Source organism: Glossina fuscipes, unplaced genomic scaffold (genome assembly GCF_014805625.2).
Source record: "Glossina fuscipes isolate IAEA_lab_2018 unplaced genomic scaffold, Yale_Gfus_2 114, whole genome shotgun sequence".
Lineage (NCBI taxonomy): Eukaryota > Metazoa > Arthropoda > Insecta > Diptera > Glossinidae > Glossina > Glossina fuscipes.
The window spans coordinates 1-23,124 of record NW_023998457.1 but is presented as its reverse complement, the minus strand read 5'-3'; the positions used below and the strand labels follow the sequence as shown (position 1 = coordinate 23,124).

Here is a 23,124-nt window from a genome sequence, read left to right as displayed (position 1 = left end):
AGGCAATGAAAATTACTCATTCTAAAATCATACTACATTGATCTGAATTTCTAAATCTTGGCCAACACCAGAAAGGAATGTACTTACAAGTTCAGACTGAAGAAGTCTAAGGAATTAACAAACTCTTGTAACAATGTCAACAATGATCACAAGGTCACCTTCTGACCCATGATTCAATGCCTAGACATTTTGTAGAAGCTTGCTGCTCTTTCTGGGCGGTTTTTAGCTAGATTTCTCACTTGCTGAGTCTTTCTTTCAAATTGGAAAGAAACATATTACTCTGTCTCTTTAAGTGTAAGCAAACTTCATTTGAATGCATTTCTTGATAAGAAATGCCAAAACTACCAATCAGAAATAACCACATACTAAATACAACTCTGCCGTTTTGGATTAAAACTGACGTGTGATTGAAGGCAAACAATGCGAACACCAATTCATTATATTTATAATAAATGAAGGTAAAAAAAATATATTAGAAAATTTCTGGTGATAAATTAGCAAAGAAAACTGCAATTGAAGCAGAAGTAAAACAAGTACGTACGTATCTATTAAAAATAAATAAGCTGTGGTGGGGAAGGGAAAATACGTAAGCAACAACAAGGAAGAGATTACGTCCGATTGTATAGTAGGCGCTGAAGGCTGCCACGCTACAAGCTACATACAAGAAATATAAAAAGCAAAATTCCAAAAAAAACCATAAAAGAGTTATTTTCATTCTTTTTTAAAACTGAAACGCACACGTACACGTTCACTATAGAAAAAAAATGGTGTTGTCATTACCTGAACTATTATTGCTGGGAGGAGGAGAAAGGAAGTTGACAGCTTGCGTGTTACTATTACTTTTGGAGTTATTTTTGGAAGGTTAGTTTATATATATGATTTTTGAAACTATAACACAAATTCAGATTGAAATATTTGATGTATAACCCGGTTAATGCTATCTAAAAAGGTGCGGAGGTTGAAAGTAGTTCAGCTGACATCGAAAATCATCTTGAATTGGGTAAACGTTTTCTTGCAAACAATCAATTGAGTGATGCTCTTACACATTATCATGCTGCTGTTGGTAAGGATTAAATACATAAAATTTATATTTTACTCAAGTATGTTTCAACTGCAGAGGGCGATCCCAGTAATTATTTGACACTTTTCAAGCGAGGAACTATTTATTTGGCTTTGGCCAAAACACGTTTCGCCATACAGGATTTCAGTCAAGTGTTAGAATTGAAGCCAGATTTCATAGCCGCTCGTGTACAACGGGGCAGTGTTTACATGAAAAGCGGTGAATTTACTGAAGCGGCCCAAGATTTTGAATGTGTGGTAAATGATTTATTCAGAATATTCCGGCAATTAGCTATTCACCTATTACACTATGCAATTTTCAGCTTAAATTGGAGCCTTACAATGAGGTGGTAATCGAAAGCCAGTCCCGATTAGGTCCTGCACACGAACAATGGGAAATTGTTCAGGAGTTATTGGAGCAAGGCGATTACCGCAATGCGATTCCTTTGTTAACTCAATTGCTGGAAATTGCTCCATGGTCAATAAAATTTCGACAAGCCCGTTCCGATGCTTACATCCTAACCGACGATTTATTGTCTGCTATATCCGATTTACGTTCCGTCAATAGACTTTCGCAGGACAGTACAGAAGGCTACTATCAATTGGCTAAACTATTATATCGTGTTGGTCACGCTACTAATGCTTTAAAAGAAATTCGCGAGTGCCTAAGACTAGATCCTGAGCATAAAGACTGCTTTCCGTTCTACAAACGTCTACGAAAAGTTGAAAAAGGCTTAACGTCGGCGGAACAATCACGAGACGAAAAACAATACCAGCAATGTATTACCGCAGCCTTAACAGCTTTAAAGCACGAAAACGATGAACCTATGATTATCTTTGAAATTAAACGTTTGCTATGTACCTGTTATACAAAGGACGAACAATACACTAAGGCCTTAAGCCATTGCAAAGACGCCTTAGTTATCCTACGCGATGCTCAAGTTTACTGTGATCGAGGCGATGCTTATATTGGGGCGGAAATGTACGATGATGCCATACATGATTTTCAAGAGGCTCTAAATATTGATGAGAATCTTCAGCGTGCCAAAGAGGGATTAGATAGAGCAAAGAAACAGCAAAAAAGAGCTGAACGTCGTGATTATTATGCGATATTAGGTGTTAAACGTGATGCGAGTAAACAAGAAATTCATAAAGCGTATCGCAAAGCTGCACAAAAATGGCATCCAGATAATTTCCAAGGCGATGAGAAAAAGGTCGCCGAAAAGAAATTCATTGATATAGCGGCGGCAAAAGAAGTACTAACGGATCCGGAAAAACGACGACAATTCGATAACGGTCAAGATCCTTTAGATCCCGAGGGTCAGCAAGGTGGCTTCCAACATGGTGGACAACCGTTTGCACATTTCCACCACGGGTCACCGTTCCAGTTCAAATTTCATTTTAATTAACCTCCCGAAGACTTTGCCAGTTAACTAATAATATTTTAATATTTAGTCAAAAATCTTTTTAATAAGTAGGTATAGAATACCAAAAAGTAATCTTTGTCTACTCACACACACACACACGCAATCACATACACTTCCTTTATGTTTTATAACTCCACTACTATGATGTAAAATTCAATTTAAATAACTCTGGCGCAAGGAAATTAATGAAGTATTGTGGAAATAACCATTAGTGCATATCTTCTCAGAAATTTTTTTTAATTTAATAATTTTTTTGTGCCATCCTACTCTGACGGGCTCTCACTTTTATTATGTTTTAATTAAATTCAATAGAAAAATTTCCTTTTTTTACTTTTGCCTCTTCTTTTCTTATTATATTGTTGTGTAAATAGTTAGGTTAATCGTTTCAAAATGTAAATTCACCACAAACAATACACAAATGTTTAAATTTTAAGGAAACAGTTTTAAATTATTGCTACGCATTAAATATATAACATATATAATTTAAATTTGAAAAAAATAATGAACTTTTTTTTTTTTTACCACAAAAAAATTTAAAAAAAAGCAAATAAACAAAAAAAAAAAATGTCTATAATTGAAGTGTAGATGGTGCCCTCTTTTTTTAATATATATTTGTCTATCGGCTTTTTATTTAGAGCGTGATCTTAAACTATATAAGAGAAGATATTTGTGTTGGTAATAATTCCCATGGAATATTTTCAATTTTAGGTTACGTTATTAAATAATTTGTGGTTAAAAGTCTTCATAGTTTTGTAGACGACGAAGATACGCTAATGCACTTAGATGAATTAAAGATAAAAAGTGCTTAAGCTAATTATAAATGAGATTAAAACACATGAATGACTAATTTAACAGATTTACGATTATTTTCGATTTTAGTTTCCACCACTTTAATAGACTTAATAGATTTGCGGCTACTTATCGGTTTCAATTTCTATCACTTTAACAGATTTATGGTTACTTTTCCTTTATAAATTTTGCTTTAATAGATTTACGGCACTAATTTCCACCACTTCAACAGCATTCGAAGCGTTGCAATTTATTGAAAACAACTCTGTACTCTCTCAATATATGATAGTTATTTTTATAAACGACGTAAAGAAAAAAACCAGCTAACGGATTTCAGCGAAAAAACAAAGCCATTTTACAAGTGCGCAAAGAAATTTTACGAAAATTATATAAAAAATATTTATAGTATTTAATAAATTAAGTTTTTGAAAAGAAAGAAGTTTTACGAAAATTAAATTAAAAGTTTTTGTAGTATTTAATAAATTAAGTTTTTGAAGAGAAAGCTGAAATTGCACGTAACTAACATTATATTGATTACTTGGAGAATATTTTTAAATGGACACCCATCTGAGATTCGTACAGATCCTTCGGACTAGTCTTTGTGGAGCTAAAGACAATTTTACTTAAGTTTTATACTTTTTTATTTATTTTTAAAGGATGAAAGTGTACTAATTTTTTTTTTTTTCGTAATGTATGTAACACTTACGAGGAAGCTTTAGAGTGAACTTAGATGTTTTTAAAATATGAGTCTGAATCAATCGGTATAATAAAAGGCGGATATATATCTTAAGCCCTTCTGGGTGTTATATACGTCCGCACTAACTTAACATGCCCTGTACTAGGACTGGAGTAGAGTATAAACAGGGGAATAATTTTCGCGGTCCACACGAAAAATAAGAATTGAGTTAGACAATGTAGGATAAGGTATTCAATAGTCGGCGTAACCCGAATATAATGTTTAGACTTGTTTTCTTTTTATAATGATCTCTCCCTTGTATTATTATTGTATAGACTTATTTTTTTTCATTATTACTATGGTTTAACTAAGATGTAATTCTTAAAAATACGATAACGAAACCACAAAATGATTTCATTAATGAATCTTAAAGGGGAAGAGGAATTAAAATTTTAATGAATATTTTTTTTTTATTTACTTAAAAAAATGAGAATACAAAAAAAAAAAAAAACCTTAACAATTTCATATAATTCATGTGTATATACATATTATTGGCAAATTTTCCCGCGATTAATTAAGTGATGAATTTAGAAAATTTTTAGAAATATGAAAAATGCAGTCTGTGCCAGTACAATGAAAACTGCAAATTTTGCTATTTGATGCATCCAGTAGAGTCTGAAAAGAATATTTATAATAAAATATTGTAAAAAATTTAAAAGGACCAAAAAAAAAGAAGAGGAAGCAAATATACTCGATTCTTTTTCTTAATACCTGTTCCATCGTGATAAGGCTTCCGACCTTGTTTCAATTGGATCTTTCAATAAATATTGACGTACACCAAGAAGGTATTGTTGTAAAAAACGATCCCAGTCTAACTGATCCATATCGAAGTAAAATAATTCTTTATCACGTTCCGATAAACTATTCCAAAGGTCCTGCACATTATCGATACCAAAGTCCCATTGACGCATGGCGAAATACTCAATCACATGCATAAAGCGATGTATCTTCTTATAAGTTTTAAGTAATCTGAAGCGGTAAAACCAATAAAGTGAAAGAAAATAATGTAAATTGATTTATTTTGATAAAATAAACTCGTATACTTTTGTAGAGTGAGTATTCGATCGAAATGTTCCGATGCGAACCATTTTGAATACACGTCAATGGTTAAACGTAAAAATATTATACATGGACGGAAAGATGGACGGACAAGCTTACCTCCATCCTAAATGCTTTTGATATATCTCGTATTGCGAGTGGCATATGGGATAACAAGTGAAAATATTGTAATCGGGCTAGGCCAACTATTGTATGCTCTACACTACATTGTCTAGCACATTTCCTATTTTTGCCGTAGACTACAACAATTATACACTGTTTTTATATGAACTTACCACTACGGAACTATATATTACACAAAATATCTGGATTTTTTAGAAATCTTACCCCCATAATTTTAATAAAATGGCGAAGGAAAGCTGCAACTTTGTGTGCAATTAAGCTATGGAATTAGGGCCCATAAACTGGAAAAAAAGCTTATAAAAATTCAATTTGATTTCGTGTCGTACAAACTGTATAGGGATCCTTTCGCCACCGTAAATCTAATCCTTAACCTCAACCTAACCTAAAACTTTTAGTTTTCGAAAAACTTACCGCGGTTTCTTTCCCATTATCAACGAAAAACAATCTAATATAGTTGCTGGCAGATAGTGTAAACAAAAGATGGACAACAAATGCATGATTCGGTTTGGACGATTCGCATAGCAGGTATACCAAATCGCTTTCTTTGTTGGATACATATGACCGTATTTGGTCGTTTTATTGGTAAAATCGCCCCAAGTAATTTTATTCTCTTTCGACGAACAAAAATTATACACTTTGGGAGTCTGAATAAGTTTTTCTCCATTTTCTTTTAAGGTTACCGTGGAGCTAACAAAAAAAAAAAAAGAGAAAAAAAGGAAAGAAATTAACTGATAATAAGTCTTTCGTTCATCAGATATAGATATAGTAAGCAAAGTAGGTATACTTATATTTTTTAGCAATATCCCAAGAGGCGGCTATAATGCTATTAACACACATATCAACTGGTACCATGTCGGCAAATGCATGTGGATTACAACGTAGAGTACGTATTATGCCCGTAGAGGCGCCCGCTATAACCCCGGTCGGCCCATAAAAATTATCTATCCAACCCGAGATTGGTTCATTATACGTACTTATCACTGTGTGTAAAGAGATTTGCATCTATGAAGAGATTAAATAATTCAAATGTATATAAGAAATAACTTACCTATGCCAGGACGAAATACTCCAACCGGTAAATTCTTACCAAACGTTTTTACTATATCCTCTGCCACGGCTTTTGTGAACGTGTACGTGTTGGGGTATTCGCCTAATAGCCTAAGTTATTATATATGAGGATATAAAAGAAATAAAGAAGCAAGTAAGAAAATTAAATTCGGTCGGGACCGAATCTTTTATACCCATCAGCATTATTCTAGAAAAAACTACAACGGTTAAAAGAACTAAATTTTCATGCTATATATTATGGAGTGCGCGCCTCTGATTTTTTCTGTTTTCAAAATAAAAGACTTTTTCGTATAGGTATGTGGGTATCGTAGGCGTGTCCTTTGAAAAGTTTAGGTCAATTCCAAATTCTTTTGCAAATTTTTAGGCGATACCTTCATATTTGCTAACGGGAGAATGTTTACCACAGATACTACAAAGTTGCGCAAACGGGCAGACGGACATGTTTAGGTGCCCAAAATTTGTTTACTTTGTGCGGTCTTCGAACTTTTTTCTCGAGCTTTATAAAGGCATTGAAAAAAAAAATTCAAGTTTGGTAGGCTATAATATTGGATAGGCGTGGTCATTTTTCCATTTTTCTACACCTGCTACAGTATCGCCCGTACATGTGAGCAAAAAACCAATTGTTTTTCTTTTTGACTAACAGCAGTGTTCTCAGTTTACATGGTGCTGTAAGCGTGTGCTTCGATCGATTTGGCCCCATTTCAGTACCAACCTGCGCGCAAGAATTTCCAACGTTGCTACCAAATTTAAAGTCAGAAGCTTCAAGAAGGACAGAGGAAAGTTTACAACAGACATTACACAGACGAACAGAGGGACATACACAAATCAATTTAGGATTTGATGCAGATCAAGAATATATGCACGTCTCTGATGCTTCCCCCTACCCCTCATTGTTTGGTGATGGGTATAAAAAGAGTTTTGATAAGAAAGTTTTTTTGTTTGAAAGCTTTTGAAAACTCAATTTACACTGGTGTCATACTATCGAGTAGTTTATCGGGCGCGCACTCAGTAAGAAGTATTAGATTTTTCGTATTACGCGGCGCAGCGTAAAATTTCTCTTCGATACGAGCTTGCGGACAATAACTATACGCTGTTGAGACATGTAAGCAGCTTTTAAGATTTTTCATTTCATTGCATAACAGCATAATGTCACGTGCCGCTGTGGCATTAATCTGCATTGCTATCTTAAGTTTCTCATCGAAACGCACCGTAGCAGCCATATGAAAAACAATATTCACATTCTCAATTAATATGCGACGATCTTCATGACTTAATCCTAAATCGGGCAGCATACAATCACCGGGTATACTTATTATATGATGACGAAATTTTGGTTTCATCATCTTCATTGTATCGAATATCTAAACAGAAAAAGAAATCCTTTTAAGTATGGTCAGTGAACTTTTAATTCTTCTTCTTCTTTTTTTTTTGTGTAATTCACTGAAATAAGTTTTTCCCCGGTTATTTTCTACTTACAGGATCGTTAAATATTTCTTCCAGGCGTTTTGTAACATTTGAATTTTTCTTTTGTCGCACCAACATATAAATCTGATCAATACCAGGACAAGCGGTAAACAATTTATTTAATAAAACTAAAATAAACAATAAAAAAACAAGTGAAATATTATTAGAACGAATTTAAAGTAAAGTAAAAAAAGTAAATAGTGATAATGTTTTTGTAAAACTTTTTAATATATCTTTTCTAATCATGAAGGCAATGAAGGCAATTTCAATAGCAAGGCTCTTCAACAAACTCAAAAACAATGAAACATTGCTTAGGCAAAATTCGAAAGAGTGCGTTGGAAAACTTTTGCACGAATTAGTTAAGAAAATTCTTATAAATAGGATGTCGATGTCGAACAAAACCTTTCTCTGCATTCGTTTTTGGTTGTCTTTGATTATCATTCGAGAACATGATCTAGGTTTCAGAACTTAAACCACTTGTACATGGCATATTAGGTTTACTTGATTTTTTAAATACTTTTTGTTCTTGTTCAGTAAGTCGCGGCCGATATCGAATATGCCGTTGTCCATGTCGAATAAAGCCTTTTCGATCTCGAACACCTTGTCGTCGACGTTGAAGTCAAGTCTTGGTTCGACTTTGATCAATATTTGAGAATATAACCTAACTTTCATAACCTAAACCGATTCTCGTGGAGCGTATATTCAGCTTGTTTCATCTTCTAAATGGTTTTCTTTCTATTCGAACAATCACGATCGATATCGAGTGCAAGCTTGACGATGTCGAAATGAAGTCTTCATCTGACTGTGATTGACATTTGAGAACCTGACCTAACTTTCATAACCTACACGACTTCGCGTGTAAGGGATAACTCAGTTTGTTTCTTCCCCTGAATGCTTTTTGTTCTATTTGGCCAGTCACGATCGATGTCGAATCGAGCCGTTGTTAATGTTCCAGGCAAGCTTTTGACGATGTTGAGCCAAGCTGTTGTCGACGGCGAAATCAAACGTCTATCGATGTCCAATATGCCTTCGTTAACATCGAAGTCAAGCCTTCATATGAGTATGATAGGCACTTGGAAATATAACCTAACTTTTATACTAGACATATTTGGGAACATAACCAAATTTTTATACCATATGCCATTTATTATACAGCATATAATAAATTTGTTCGGACGTACTTAGGACGTCTTACGGCACATCAAACTTTTATCATATCGTTTGATTTAATATAATTTTTTGAGACGATTTACATTTATCTGTCCATATAAAATTCTGTTTAACCTAAAGAGGGCAATTTTTGGAATATTTTGATAAAATTGGTTACATTGGCATAAGTCGCCTCAAGGACGAATTTCTGTTGGAAATGACTTGGATTGATTTGGTTTCGTTCTATGCTAATGGAGTTAAAATTTTACATTAAATCTGAAAATAAATTACTTACTTTTCCCCAAGAATCCAGTACCGCCGGTAATTAAGATATTTTGTCCATAGTAAAAGTTTTGCAATGCGGTGAGTTTCTCATCTATAAGCACATCTTCTATATACATTATGATTACACCGGTCTTGGCTTATGAAGAAAATGCCTGTAAAAACAATTGCAAAGAACTACTTGAAAAAAAAAACTAAGGAAGAACGGTTAAATAAGCTTAGTTTATTTCATTTATTTTTATACCCCACACTACTTGTAATTTGCGGATGTATACAGAAGTTAAAAGGACTTGAGATAGAGTCACCTTTTCGTATACCGATCGATTCAGAATCGCTTTTACTTTTAAGATGGTCCGTGTATCAGTCCGTCCGTTTTGTTTTCTTCTGTTTAACCTACAGACCGCAAATGCCATGTTTTGGCCCAAGAATGAATGCTATTGACATTGGTTTGGATCGAAGAACTTTTTCAACCACTTCCCATAAAACGTCTTGTTTTCAAAACCCTTATATGAACGAGTATAGGGTGTGTGCAGGATACTTAATGGTGGTTCGCGTCCCAGAATAGCACTTTTATTTGCTTTTCTCAAGTTTCACTTCAAATTCGACCTGTTTATTGTCAACACTAATGCTTATCCGCACCTTTCCTAACTAATAAAATATGATGCACGCAACTTTAGCAAATCATTACAAAAACGATATTTATAAGTTATTCGATGTTTTTCGAGAACTCATGGAAATGTCGTGGACGCAATTATAACTTTTTTTGGCACATACGCATAGTTGATTATTACAGCCATGGCCTAGCAAGGAACAAAAAAAAAAAAAAATGAATAACAACACTTCCAGTAATCTAGAAGTCCGTGATCAATATATGGTAAACTAAATTTTTTTGAAAATTTTGTTAATTTAATTATTTGACAATGGCGCAAATGATATCGATATTGATTAAAATGCATAACGTATTCTTCAACTATTTGTAAACTCACACACGAACAGGCATATTTAAATCTAACTTACCACTTATACATATAAATAGCCCAATATCTAATGAACAAACAACAAAACGTGTGCTTACATCAGGCATAAAACAATATGCGTTAAATCTTATATACAACACTGTGCAAAAAAAATAACTCCTGCCTCTTTTAGGTGTAGAAAAAAACACCTTTTTTTACTTTTCTTAGAAGATTTTATCGATACTTATTCTCCCATTAAAGAAGAGAAGAAATTTATATATAAAAAGTCGTTTGCGCGATCGAATTTTTTAATTATCCATGACTAGCTTATATACGAAAATAGAGTAAGTGAATTATTCTCATTCAATACCGCGATTGTATATCGCATCGTAACAGTTGTATATCGTAAATATTTTACATAGCACAGCATTGAACATGGATAGAATTGCATGCCGACGTGTTTCAATTTTCTAATAATTCTAACATTGTCGCGTTTGCTAGCGGGAAGTAGTTAGACCAACACTTCCTTTAAAGTAACCCGAATATCTTATCTTTGGCACTTTTTTTTATGCCCATCACCGGAAGATGCCTTACATTCATTTTGGCAAAATGTTTGTAACGCGCAGAAAAAGCGTTACATAGTTTAAAAAGTAGCATATATACACACTTTTCATTCAACTCAGTCAAGGACTATACTAGTATATATATATTCTTGATAAGAGTCAAATTCCAAAAACTATAGCCAACCCAAATAGCTTCAAAGACCCTGGAAAGTATGTCAGTATAAAATTCCCTTGCTTGTCTATGTACTTGACAGGGTTGCAGAAATGAAGATAGCGGTTTCTGATTTGACAAAAATATCACAACTTTTTTTAGGCAGACTGTTCAGATCGATCTACAGTGCAACATAAAGGGCGAATATATCTTTTTGGAGATTGGTGCTTATTATTCCTAAACCGCAACAGAGGCACCAGTAACAGCATTCAAATATATTCTATGAATGATCTCATATAGGGTCATCCATATTAGTAGATTTCGCAAACTCATAGCGTTCATGCTTCTCTTCAGATTCTCATCAAAATTCAGTATTGCTTGCCAAATTATCGTTACAAATTACAAAGTTGTACAGTGTATAGAAACTCTTTAAATTTATTACAAAAATAGTGAATCCGTTCCGACTACGTTTTGTGCATGTGTGATTAGGCGCATATTTCATTAAATGACTTCATAAATAAGGTTGTGCAACGCCCAACATTGAGAACACCTTTGCTTTCGCAGTCTTTTGCTCCTGGCTACAGGATGTAAATTTACAAAAAATTGTTCTACAAAAATGGAAAAAATCCATCCAATATTATAGAATATGCAAATTTACATTTTTCCTTTTTTTCATTCTTTTACCGGATAACGGTGATGGGTATAAAAGTTTCGGTCGTAATCGGGCGTAAGTTTCTTATTTATTGACTTTTTGCTTTATTATTTTGTACCTAATTCTCCTTTTACACGATGCATATGATGCAGACTAAACCGTGTAAAAAAAGATACTGGCTAAATGAAAAAGTAGACCTAAAAAAGCAACTGGAACGTACAATAATAAACAGTAAAAAATTCTTGCTGGAGTTCAGTTAAGAATTTACTTCTTTCTTATACATTTTAATTCATTAAATATATCACAAAAATAAAAAATAAGTTATACTTTGAAAAATGACCACACAAACTAAATTACGTAAAAAATACACTACGTCCTTACTCTATGCATAATTGGAGGAATTCCACTCATATAAGCATACAATCGACATAACCTAAAAATATGACGTGAAGTTACAATGCATATTTATGAGCAGTGAGACTGAAAAAATTCATAAAAAAAAATTCAGAAAAGAAAAATATTACATTGGTTGGAGAACTGCAAATTTTGAAAAATAAATGTATCCAAACAATTACTCGGCACTGTAAATTTTCTAATGAAAGTGAAAACCCTGTCAAAAAAAAAAACAGTAAAAGTTGAAACACTGTTAGAAAATCTCCATTCAGAAATTCAGTTTATTCATTAAGTTACATACATTATTGCTTATTGATAATATCATCGAATGAATATGAATGACTGCTCAAGTCTGTTTGTTATAATTATTACATTGAGAAGGCAAAAATTTTGGATTTACGCCATAGATTGGGGTGCATAAGTATGATATATTTACTCATTAAATATGCATGTAAGTGTGTACAAGTGTTAATGTATAGATGTCTAACTGTAAATCATTGAATTTTTTGTTTTTTGCTTTTTTAATCATAGAAATAATATTCCAACTTTTACGTATATGTCAAACATTTATTAACGAAATAGCGTTAAATGCGATTTCAAAATATTAATTTCTAAAAAACATTTTACCCAATGAACCATATTTGTTAGCTCTTTATTTAAAATATGAATGCGAACGAATTAATAAACGGAACGTACACAACGTCCACAGTTACGTGCATGGATGTGTTAGTAGAGTCGGTAAACAAATTGAGACCGAAAAAGTACATAAAGTGAAAGTGTAAAAAAAAAATATATATATATAAAATTTATGTCAAAGCTTTTCGCATGTATACGCGTATGTATTATCGCATGCTCTTCACCAAAGGAAGCGCATGCAAACTCTGCCCGTTATAAAGTTAATAACCCATTAAATTGTAGTTAATCGGGTTTTTCGACACCTTCTACGTTATATAGGTTATTTAACACATTTATGCCCATCTATTTGCATATAAAGCCGAAAGCCTTAGATGCTAGTGCTTTAAGACTTTAGCTTTAGAATTTATTCTCTGGCTAAATTTATAATAATAATAATAATAATATTTGCATATAACTCTAATTGACAAATTCCTTTTCTCCCCACCACAAGCAAACAATGTACATCTAATCCTCTTTTTATACGAATCTTTTTTTACACGATTTTTTCTACGCGAATTTTTTTTACACGAAATTTAATTAAAAATGAGGAAAAATCATAAATAAAGAAAAAAAGAAAAAATAATTCGCTTTTTACACGAATTGTTTTCTTTTAACACGATTTTCAATATTCTATGTATTTTTTTATTGAATTTTTCTAATGGATTTTTTTTTGGATGCTTCCATGAATTTTTTCATTCTCACTCCTTACAAATATTCATTGTATCTTTGCGTTACATTTTTCACAATTCAATTAGATTATGTATATTTGACGCTTATATGAGCGGGATTCCGCTAATTATGCATAAAGTAAGAACGTAATGCATTTTTTTAAATAATTTAGTTTGCGTAGTGATTTTTCGAAGTATATTTTATTTTTTATAACAAATTTAATGAATTAAAATGTGTAAAAACGAAATCAATTCTTAAGTGAAATCTAGCAAGAATTTTTTATTGTTTATTACTGTACTTTTCAGTTGCATTTTCAAGTCTGAAAGCGATCTACTATTTTTCAATTCAGTTAATACCTTTTTTCACACGAATTTTTTACACGACTTTTTTACACGAATCTCTTGGAAACGTATCCATCGTGTGAAAAGGGAATTAGGTGCATGTATTAAGAGATCAAAAAACCGGGTGGAACATATAAAATATTTTAACGATTTTCGATTAGCAAGACTCTACTGATCTATATATAATTATTGAACTTTGTAAAGATATTTTGAGAAAGAAATTTACTTAATTTGGGCTACGAATATAAGTAGAGACGTACGCTCACAGGCATAAGGGTACATTAAGTTTGGGCATATGTATGCAATACCTAAAAGGACTTGAGATAGATTCATCTCTTATTATACCGATCGTTTTAGAACCAGTTTCTGATTTGATTTAAACTTGTCTGTACGTCTGATCGTTACCGTTTGATAGATTGTCATGTTTTGACTCAAGAACAAACGCTGTTGAAAACGGTTCGGATCGGACGAGTCTTTCGAATACTTTCCCTACAGCATATTTTCAGCAACCAATATCTAAATAATTTATGGCTATATAGGGTATTCGATGGTGAGCAATGCTCAACTATAGTGTTTTTACTTGTTTTTTTACCTAGCAACGTTTCTAGGCGCTATTCAGCAAAACGAATGATAAACCAAAGAGACAAGACGTGGTGAATAGAGGTAGATATTCAATATCAATGAAAAGACGATTTCAACTGACTTTGAAATGATTACTCATTACTTAACGATGGAAATGTAATTGAAGCTTATGCCTTGCCTCGTCTTCTAATCCACATCAATTATTTACTGCTTAAGAAGTAATTGTACATATGTACTATGGTACATGGTTCCACTATTCTGGGGGTTATGTAAGAAGAAAATCATCAGTTTTCTTCACCAACATAAATCATCTTTCAAGAATGATGCAATAAGTTAAGCACTTTTCTAATCTTTCTATAAAACGTTTCGTCAATGTCTTTAAAATATATTTCAGTTTTCGAAATAATTTGATGATTTGATTCAAATTCGTCTTCTCTGAATCACCCTTTCGAAACTTGCTGGACCAAGAAGTGGCCAAAAGTGGGGAGTATGTTTTGTAGGTCAGCAATGCGAAATTTAATTCAAGTAACTTTTGCCAACAATTTGGCGCACATCTTTGAGGCTGCTCCTGTACCAACCACTTCACTCCGCTCAGCCTTTTTTTTCTCTCTCTATCTCTCTCTCTCTCCCTTTCTCACACTCTTTCTGTCTCTCTCTCTCTTCTGACTCTGTGATCTCAAGACTTTTGTCAGGCGCGGCTCCATCTTCCATGCGGCCCCGTTACCTACCACTTCTCTCCCTATTGCTCACCCCTTTCTCTCTCTCTCTCTCTCTCTCGCTCGCTCTTTCAGTCTGTCTGGCTCTCTCTCTCGCTCTCTCGTTTTCTGCCGGTCTCTCTTTCTCTCCCCGTTTGCCTATTTCCTTCTAATCATCATCATATTCCACTTATAGAAAACTTTCCCCGAATCGTTGGTCATAAAAAGAAAAAGTCTTGATATAATACAAACTACATATCCAAGGTCTCCAATGTCTGTTTCTATGCCTACAAAATACTCAATACCACATACTAAATATATTGATCTTGAGATGTAGAAACGCGTAACTTATGATTACAAATTAAAAAATTTCCAAAAATATTTCTCGAAGCGTTTGTCTTAACCTATTAATAAATTAATGAAAGAGTTTGAATTTTAATGATTTATTAAAATATCTACTGATTAAAGCGCAAAAAAAAGAAAATCAACAATAACAACAACTACAACTACAACAACAAGATTATTATGTAATTGAAGCAAGAAAACAAGTTTTCTTTCTGCATAGTTTACATAATTTTAATGGGTCATCTTTAGTCATAGCGCGATGAATCAGTTGACCATGTTCAGCTAATTACACCGTACAATAACACTTGCATATTATTTATAATATTTTGTCCAAAGAAGTCAACCAACCTATAAACTCGATCAATCTATAAAATCATCAAAAAAAAAAAAAAAAAAAAAAAAAAAAAAAACGTTTGGAATTTCGTCCATTAAATAAATATATAAATTTGTTTTTATATTAACTGTGGACATAGATTGAACCCAATGAAATGACTATCGCTTATTGTATTTTCTCTTTATTAGTTAACGGTAAACATGTACATCGCATTAACGATGAGAATAGCATCCTATTCGTTCGACTGCATGCATATGGATGATGGGAGAGCGCTTTTACATCTTCATTATATCACTTATATGGTAAATGCATTTACACACAGACATTAATCAATATCTTTTTGTTTTTTTTTTTTTTTTATAAACAAATCTTAAAACGTAAATAAAACCTTTGGTTATTGAAATGGAGAAAAGAGAATAAACGAAAAGCGTTACGACGTTATGTAATTGAGATGAGGAAACAAGTTTGTCTTTTTCTTCTTTTTCTTTTTACAGATGGTAGTAACAAATTTACAAAAACAAAAACAAGTTGAGACAGTTATTCAACAAGCTAAACGTATTGAACGTCTTAAACAAGCCATAAAAAGAAGGAAATAAAAAAAAATAAAAAAAAAAACACTCATAATAATATCATTTTTACGATTTTTAGGTTAAATAATATAAGATCTAGATTTTTCGGTCAAAGAATTCGTAATACCTGTTAGCTAAATCTTTATACCCTACGCACAAAGAATATTGATTTGAATAGCCCATGGAAGGACGTAGGATAGATCTACGTTTTAGTTTATTGATCGCTTATCTGTCGTTCTGCCCATATAAATTTATATTCAAGCCATAGATGATAATTTTTGAGATATTTTCATGAAACTTGGTAACACTCATTTAAAATCGTTTTCTGATTTGATTTAAGCATGTATGTCCGTCTGTCCGTGTGATATCTGTCCACGCATTCTTGTGTTCAGGTTGTACTTTGTAATGCAATCTGGTACATTGACTTGTTTTGGGCCAAGGACGCGATTAAAGACGGCTCGGATCGGACCATTCTTTTGACTACCTTCGATACAATGCCTTGTTTTGAAAAGTCATTATATGGAAAAAAATTGCAATTATCAAAATTTCTCGACAAGACTCGCTATATAACGGTTGTTCAACATTCTAAAGTGATAGAAAACATTTGGTTCGGTTGGGGCAATGTTTTAAACCTTCTCTCACATTAACCGTTCCTAGGCAAACTGAATTTTTATGTAGAAAATACAATCAATTTTCAACATTCTTGATGAAAAGTCGTCCATAATAATAATTTCACATAAAAAAGAACCTTAACGATTTTAGGCCACATAGATCGTATTGTTTAGACCAAGCCCTATATAGGGACTCTCGTGAAAGTAAGCCCATCTTTGACGATAAGCTTTAATTTATGATTGGCTATGACGTAAGCAATTGGAATATAATAAAATTTTTAACAAGTAAATTTCGTTCTCTAAATTTAGATTAGGTTGACATTTCGAGTACCCTCCAGTATAAAGGCATTTATGGCAATAATGCATTGACACAAAAATAATGTATACTTTCTGATGTATTATTAAGAAAGTTAGTTAAAGGCTGTATTATGCAAAGTGGTATGGGATAACTATTTGATCTTGCCTGACTATAAAATTTTTACTTGTTTTGTATTATCTTTCGATACATTTAACAACTTTTGAGATGGATTTTATAAGCATTTTTGCTTAGGGAATTTGACCTCGACATAGAAACAATAATATAATGTATTATATAAACCCATTGGAAGTAAAGATGAATACAAATGGTACGATGTTAAATGATGGCTTTAGTCGAATAACCATATTTTGGGAAACATGATAGTAACATCAAAAGTCACAAGATACGTTTTTCTTGTACAGCTTTGCGAGTTAACAAACTTGTTTCTACCCTACACCACTTATGGTACGGGGTATATTAAGTTATTGCAGATGTATGTAACATGCAGAAGGGCTTAAGATAAACCCTCCTTTTATTATACCCATCGATTCAGAATTATAATCTGAATTAATCTAAGCCTATCTGACCGTTTGTCCGTCTAATGTATTCAAACTACACGTCGCAAATTTTTGAGATATTTTGATTAAATTTTTTACAAACACTGTTGAAAATGGGTTCAAATCGGTTCACTGTTTCGACCACTCCTCATATAAAGCTTTATTCTGAAAAAAATATGCAATTCTCAAAATTTTTCGATAAACGTGGCTAAGTAGTTATAATTCGGCATTCTAAATTGGTATGAATACTTTGGACCGGCTGAGGCAATTTTTGAATCATCGCTCATATAACGAAAACAGAGGTTCATGCGACAAAAAGACATAACTTTTAATGCTTCATTATCAAAATTACTTCATAATAGTAATTTAATATGAAAAAATCAACTGTGTCAAATTTGGAGAATCTCAGCCTATTTTTTTAGTCCTACCCTTATAAGGATTTTCACGAAAATTGATCCATTGTAGAATAGAAAAGTCTGAGTTCTAATAGGTGATGATGAAAATTGACCCATAATAGTGAATTCATATAAAAATAAGAATTGTGTTAAGCAATACGTGGTGTAGGGTATTTAATTTATTTCGCTTTTGTATTAGACTCTTTGACAAACCCGACTGTCGGCGTAAGGTGAGTTTCAACAAAATGAATGCAAAATCAAAGCAATTACAACAAGAATACGTATTGTTTTCTTTTATGATAACTGACCGATCATAACGGCAGAATATATCGGTAAGATCCATATTTTCCCTATCCGCTCATTAAGAAATACTTGACAATATGGCAATGCAAAGGGTTCTTGGAGTTGCGTACACAAACTTTAATGGAGAAAACTTTAAAACTCAAATCTCAAACAGAGAATAGAAAATTATCGCTATTTGTTACCCTACACCACTTGTATCTGATATATTTAGTCTGTGCGGTTGTATACAACACCCATAAGGTTGTAAGCGATCAACCTTTTATTGTATCAATTTGACTCCGGTTCAAAAAGTATTTCTGATACGAACTAAACGTGTCTGCTTGTCTGTCTGTCATATATACATTGAACGTATATATACATATATATAATGGGTCATATTGAAAAGTGAACAACCATAGAATGCTGTAAGGTATTTAATGGTTAGCCATCGCCCACTATAGTATTTTTTCCTGTTTTTCTTCAAATGTAAACAATAGTGTAGAGTATAAAAACAGCGTTGAATATTGAATGTAAGCTTTGTCTTGGAAATCAAAAATATTCAAAACAAGTAAGAATATTAGACTCGGGCAAGGCCGACCATTAAATGCACTGCACCACATTGTTTAACACAATTGTTATTTGTATTATAGAACACAAAAATTATATTCTATTCCTAAATAACGGCAAATTTTTCAAGTGCATATTTATGGGGAAACATGCCTAAAACGAACGTAATATAGTACAAGTTTAATCCTTACATAGGATAGGACCCAAAAATAGGCGTAGATGGTTCAAATTTTGAAGAGTTCATTTGTGTATGAAATTACTATTTTGGGTCAATTTTCATTATCACATATTAAAACTTGAACTTTTCTTTATTTGGCTAGGGCCCCAAAAAATGGGCCGAGATGATCAAAATTTGGCACATTTATTTTTTTTACCTTAAATTACTATTATGATATAATTTTCTTCATGAAGCATTAAAAATTAAATCTTTTTTTCGTATGAAGTTCAGTTTTCGTTAGATGAGAGGGGATTTGAAAATCGTCCCAGCGGGTCCAAAGTTTCCACACCAATTTAAAGTGCCCCAAAAACTACTACTTAGCCACTTTTAATAACAAATATTGAAACTAGCAATTTTTCTCCATATAATGACTTTTCAAAATAGGGATTTATGTGGGGGGGGTCGAAAAAATGAACCGATCTAAATCATTTTCAATAGTGTTCGCCCTTCGGTCAAAACAAGTGCGCCGGATTTCATCAAAATATTTCGAAAATTGCAAACAATAGTTTGAACATGAAAAATTTACATGGACAGACGGACAGACAGGCTTAGATCAATTCAGACTGCGATTACGGATCAGTCGGTGTAATAAGAGGTGGGTCTATCTTGAACCCTTCTGTCTGTTACGTACGGCCGTCCCAATTTTGTATGGGGTATGAAGAGTCGATGAGAGATTTTTAAATCGTTGCAAGAACTTTTACAAATTTTCAAAGTTGAAAGGGAAGCACTTTCATTAACGTATCTTATAAAAGTCATGTGTCACTATTTAACCGTTATTATCACTACACTAAGTAATGAAATTTAATTTCTTTACATTACACATTTACACAGAAAAGTATTGAGTTCATTATGCATTAAGTGTGGATTTTGACCTTGAAAAATTTCAAAAACTTTACGATTTAATGCATTTACATTTTTTTTCTCATATTAAAAATAAAAAAAAAAAGATGGTAATTATAATAATAATATTTTTGTTCTTTTATTCTTTGTCAATGCATTTATGAATATTTAAACACTTTGTATTAAATATCAGTGAAACACTTTTCATTAACATGAACTTTATTAATTCACATTAAAATGAATGCATTTTCAATAAAAAAAAAAAAAAACAATTAATGTTAAATTCACTTTTCACAAAGAATTAATTAATTTCATATTTATTCCATAATGCATAAAGAAAGACTTTTCTTCTGGCCTTCTCTCTCTCTCTCTCTCTCTGTCTCGTTTTTAAGAATTTATTGATGATGGTTTTTATTCATTAAATATAAATGTGATTTGCTTTATAACGGTTTACATACTTGTACGAAATTTAAAAACAAAAAAAAGAAGAAATTTTTTTTAATTTACGTTTAAATTTAACGAACGAAAAATATAAGAAATAAGGAACGACCGAGATTTCAATTTCAATTTAATTGTTGTTTCTGCTTGCGCGGACAAATTACATTTACCATCATTGATAGCCAGCTGGTTATTAGCCAGCTAAGAGTCTTGAATAAATTTCTTCAATTTTTTTTTTTTTTTTTTTTTTTTTTTTTTATCAATGAAAGTTTATTAAATGACCGATAGGTTTACGAAGAGAGCGAGAGAGAGTAAAAAATTTACTCATTCATATATTAAGAGATATTTAAGAAGCGAAAGACTGTTCAAGCTTATATGCATGTGTGTAAGATAGGCTTTGTTTAAAAATCAAACAGCTAAAGAGTTTAATTCAATTAAAAATTTCAAAGAAATCGATCGCTTAGCTATATATATTCTCTTGATGACAAATACTAGTAATGATAGAGTAAATGAAAAACAAATCAATTTAGTCTAAATAATGCAGTAAGCAAAGCAAAAATAATTTTAAATATGAAGCTTTCTTTCGACTTGTCTAACAAACTTAATTTTGATGACCGTTCACACACTATGTATATATATATACATATATATATAAATATTTCTAATTAGCGTTCGAGTCTTTTACATCCATTATGGAAGGACTTAAAGGAAAAAAGGCGAAAAATTTAAAGTTCTGTACTCCACACTATCCTGTGGGCGTGGCTGATTTTTTATCTCGTCTGTTTTGTTGTATTTTATGGGCAGAAACAAAACCATTTTCTATTCATATGCTTTTTTTTGATGGCAAAAAAATTAATCCATCACGTGGTGACGTCAGCGATATTTAATTTCGACTTAACGCATTTAACTTATCGCAATCTATTCTTCAAGTCCTTTTATTTGATACCCATATCGCTGGTATTATTAAGAAAAAGCTATAGGGTCCATCATATCTATTTTAAAATTAATTATTTTGGATAGACAATGAATATATCTTTACTCGAATTTCTTATTCCTTCTTGCTTGTCTTACGAGTTACAAACAGAAAACTTAAAAAAAGTGAGGAAAAAAAGACAAAAATTTGATCATTTATCGCTTTGTGAGGGCATGGCCGATTTTTCCACATGCATAGTCGAGTCTCTTCATAAAGCGTAACCATAAAGCATTTCAACCTTCTGTCCTGCTTAACTCATGAGTGATGAGCAAAAAAATCACAAATTTTTTTTGCTCAGAGACACAGTGTTGTGGCTTAGACTTTAGGCGTTGCGTGGAGTGTCTTTCAACATTTTTTCCGAAATTTCAAGTTTCACATTTTAATAAATCCAACTTTCTGCTTTGGTGATAATTAGTGTTTTGCGACGAGAAGAACATTTAGTGTACGGATATTTATAAGAAGATGAGGAGGTAATGCTTCTTCTGTTTTGACAGAAGGTTAATATTTAAAAAAGTGCACTTAAAATCTGTATTAATGTAAACCAATGTTGTTATCAGGATTGTCGTTTTTTCTATTTGGAAACATTATTTTCCCTACTGCTGCCAGAATATGCGTCAGCGGCTATTCCAGGTATCCTTACATGTAATATTTTTATCCTTGATCTGAATAAAAATCCTAACATCTCGTGAGGTTATAAAACAAAATCGTTTTTTTAACGAACCTGGCGGCTAAAAATTACAGTTCAAATGGCTACACTTAACTTAAATGATCTATTGTCACTGACCATCGGACGGAACGGATGAGGTACTTTCCATTACTTTTGTTAGCCTTTTGGTTACCAAAGCCAAGTATCGTTTCCATTCACCCAACATATGCATTAAATATTCCTCTTCCATTGTAAGCTTGGAGATTAGGAACGAAGTTGCGCTAAACTCGCGTATTTCCAGAGCCTATTGTTGAAACGTCCCCGGTATTTCTGTTTCCCTGAATAATTACCGAAAAGCTATTAAAAATTTCAAAACGTTTTAATACTTTCCGAGGAAAGATATAAAGGAAGTTACTTACGCACTAGACCGTCTTCTTTCGAAATATCCCTAATTCGATACCCGTAGGCTGTAGTTCCAGCAGGTAATGACGGACGGTGTATTACCTAGTTCGACCCTTTGATCCAAAAGGGAAAGGATGTACAATCTTCTTCTCTACTATTCCTCTATTCGAAATCGAATTGGACTTGCCGATTTGTTACCTGATCACAGTCGAAGCATGCCAGTTAACTTATTGCGCATGTGATATTATTCCACAGCTTTCGTACAACACTCACAAGAGAATAACAAACTGCTCGCAATATAAAGGAAAATGAGTGGAAAATAAAATATACTTATCTTGCTTTAAATACATAGCACGACATAATAACGGTCCCAGGTCCCGCGACTTTAGTCCTTACAATCTTTAGAACGAGACCGACGAGGTCTTTCATCTTTCGTCTTGTATTTTATTGTATTCCTTTTCAAAAAGAGGAACTTGAACAGTTGAAAAGAAAATAAAGATCGGCCCTTCTAAGGTCCACCTAATCAACCTTAAAAGAGATAGAATGCATTTTTTGATGAAAAAAATAAAAGAGAAGAAGGAAATATAAAAAAACAATCTGGAAGAAGAAGACACAAAATAAGAATAAATAAAGATTTGGTTTGTGTATTGTTCGATTTCTTTTTTACGCCGACGGTAATTTTTTTTTTCTTTAAATAAAATTGCGCACCTTTTCTCTCGCATATATGTGCATGTAAATTTAATCTCTTCAAAAGAGAATTTGTAGCCCTGAAAAGGGCTTTTGTTTCATTTCCATTTCATATGGAAATAGAAATTTA

General features: G+C 32.5%; 2 protein-coding genes across 2 annotated transcripts; one reads left to right on the top strand and one right to left on the bottom strand.

Annotated features, from left to right (window-relative positions):
• Positions 1-468: 468 nt before the first annotated feature.
• Positions 469-2,781, top strand: LOC119639871 (dnaJ homolog subfamily C member 3). The gene is made up of 4 exons (XM_038037558.1): positions 469-861; positions 950-1,063; positions 1,118-1,317; positions 1,383-2,781. The coding sequence occupies exons 1-4, from the start codon at positions 765-767 to the stop codon at positions 2,466-2,468; spliced, it is 1,497 nt and encodes a 498-aa protein (XP_037893486.1). The 5' UTR covers positions 469-764; the 3' UTR covers positions 2,469-2,781.
• Positions 2,782-4,516: 1,735 nt separating this feature from the next.
• Positions 4,517-20,345, bottom strand: LOC119639926 (fatty acyl-CoA reductase wat-like). Its single transcript, XM_038037651.1, has 9 exons — positions 20,307-20,345; positions 9,170-9,311; positions 7,738-7,853; positions 7,228-7,622; positions 6,242-6,351; positions 5,978-6,173; positions 5,605-5,880; positions 4,723-4,980; positions 4,517-4,626 (listed from the first exon to the last, which is right to left on the bottom strand). Exons 2-9 carry the CDS (start codon positions 9,273-9,275, stop codon positions 4,539-4,541), a joined length of 1,545 nt encoding a protein of 514 aa, XP_037893579.1. The 5' UTR covers positions 9,276-9,311; positions 20,307-20,345; the 3' UTR covers positions 4,517-4,538.
• Positions 20,346-23,124: the final 2,779 nt, after the last annotated feature.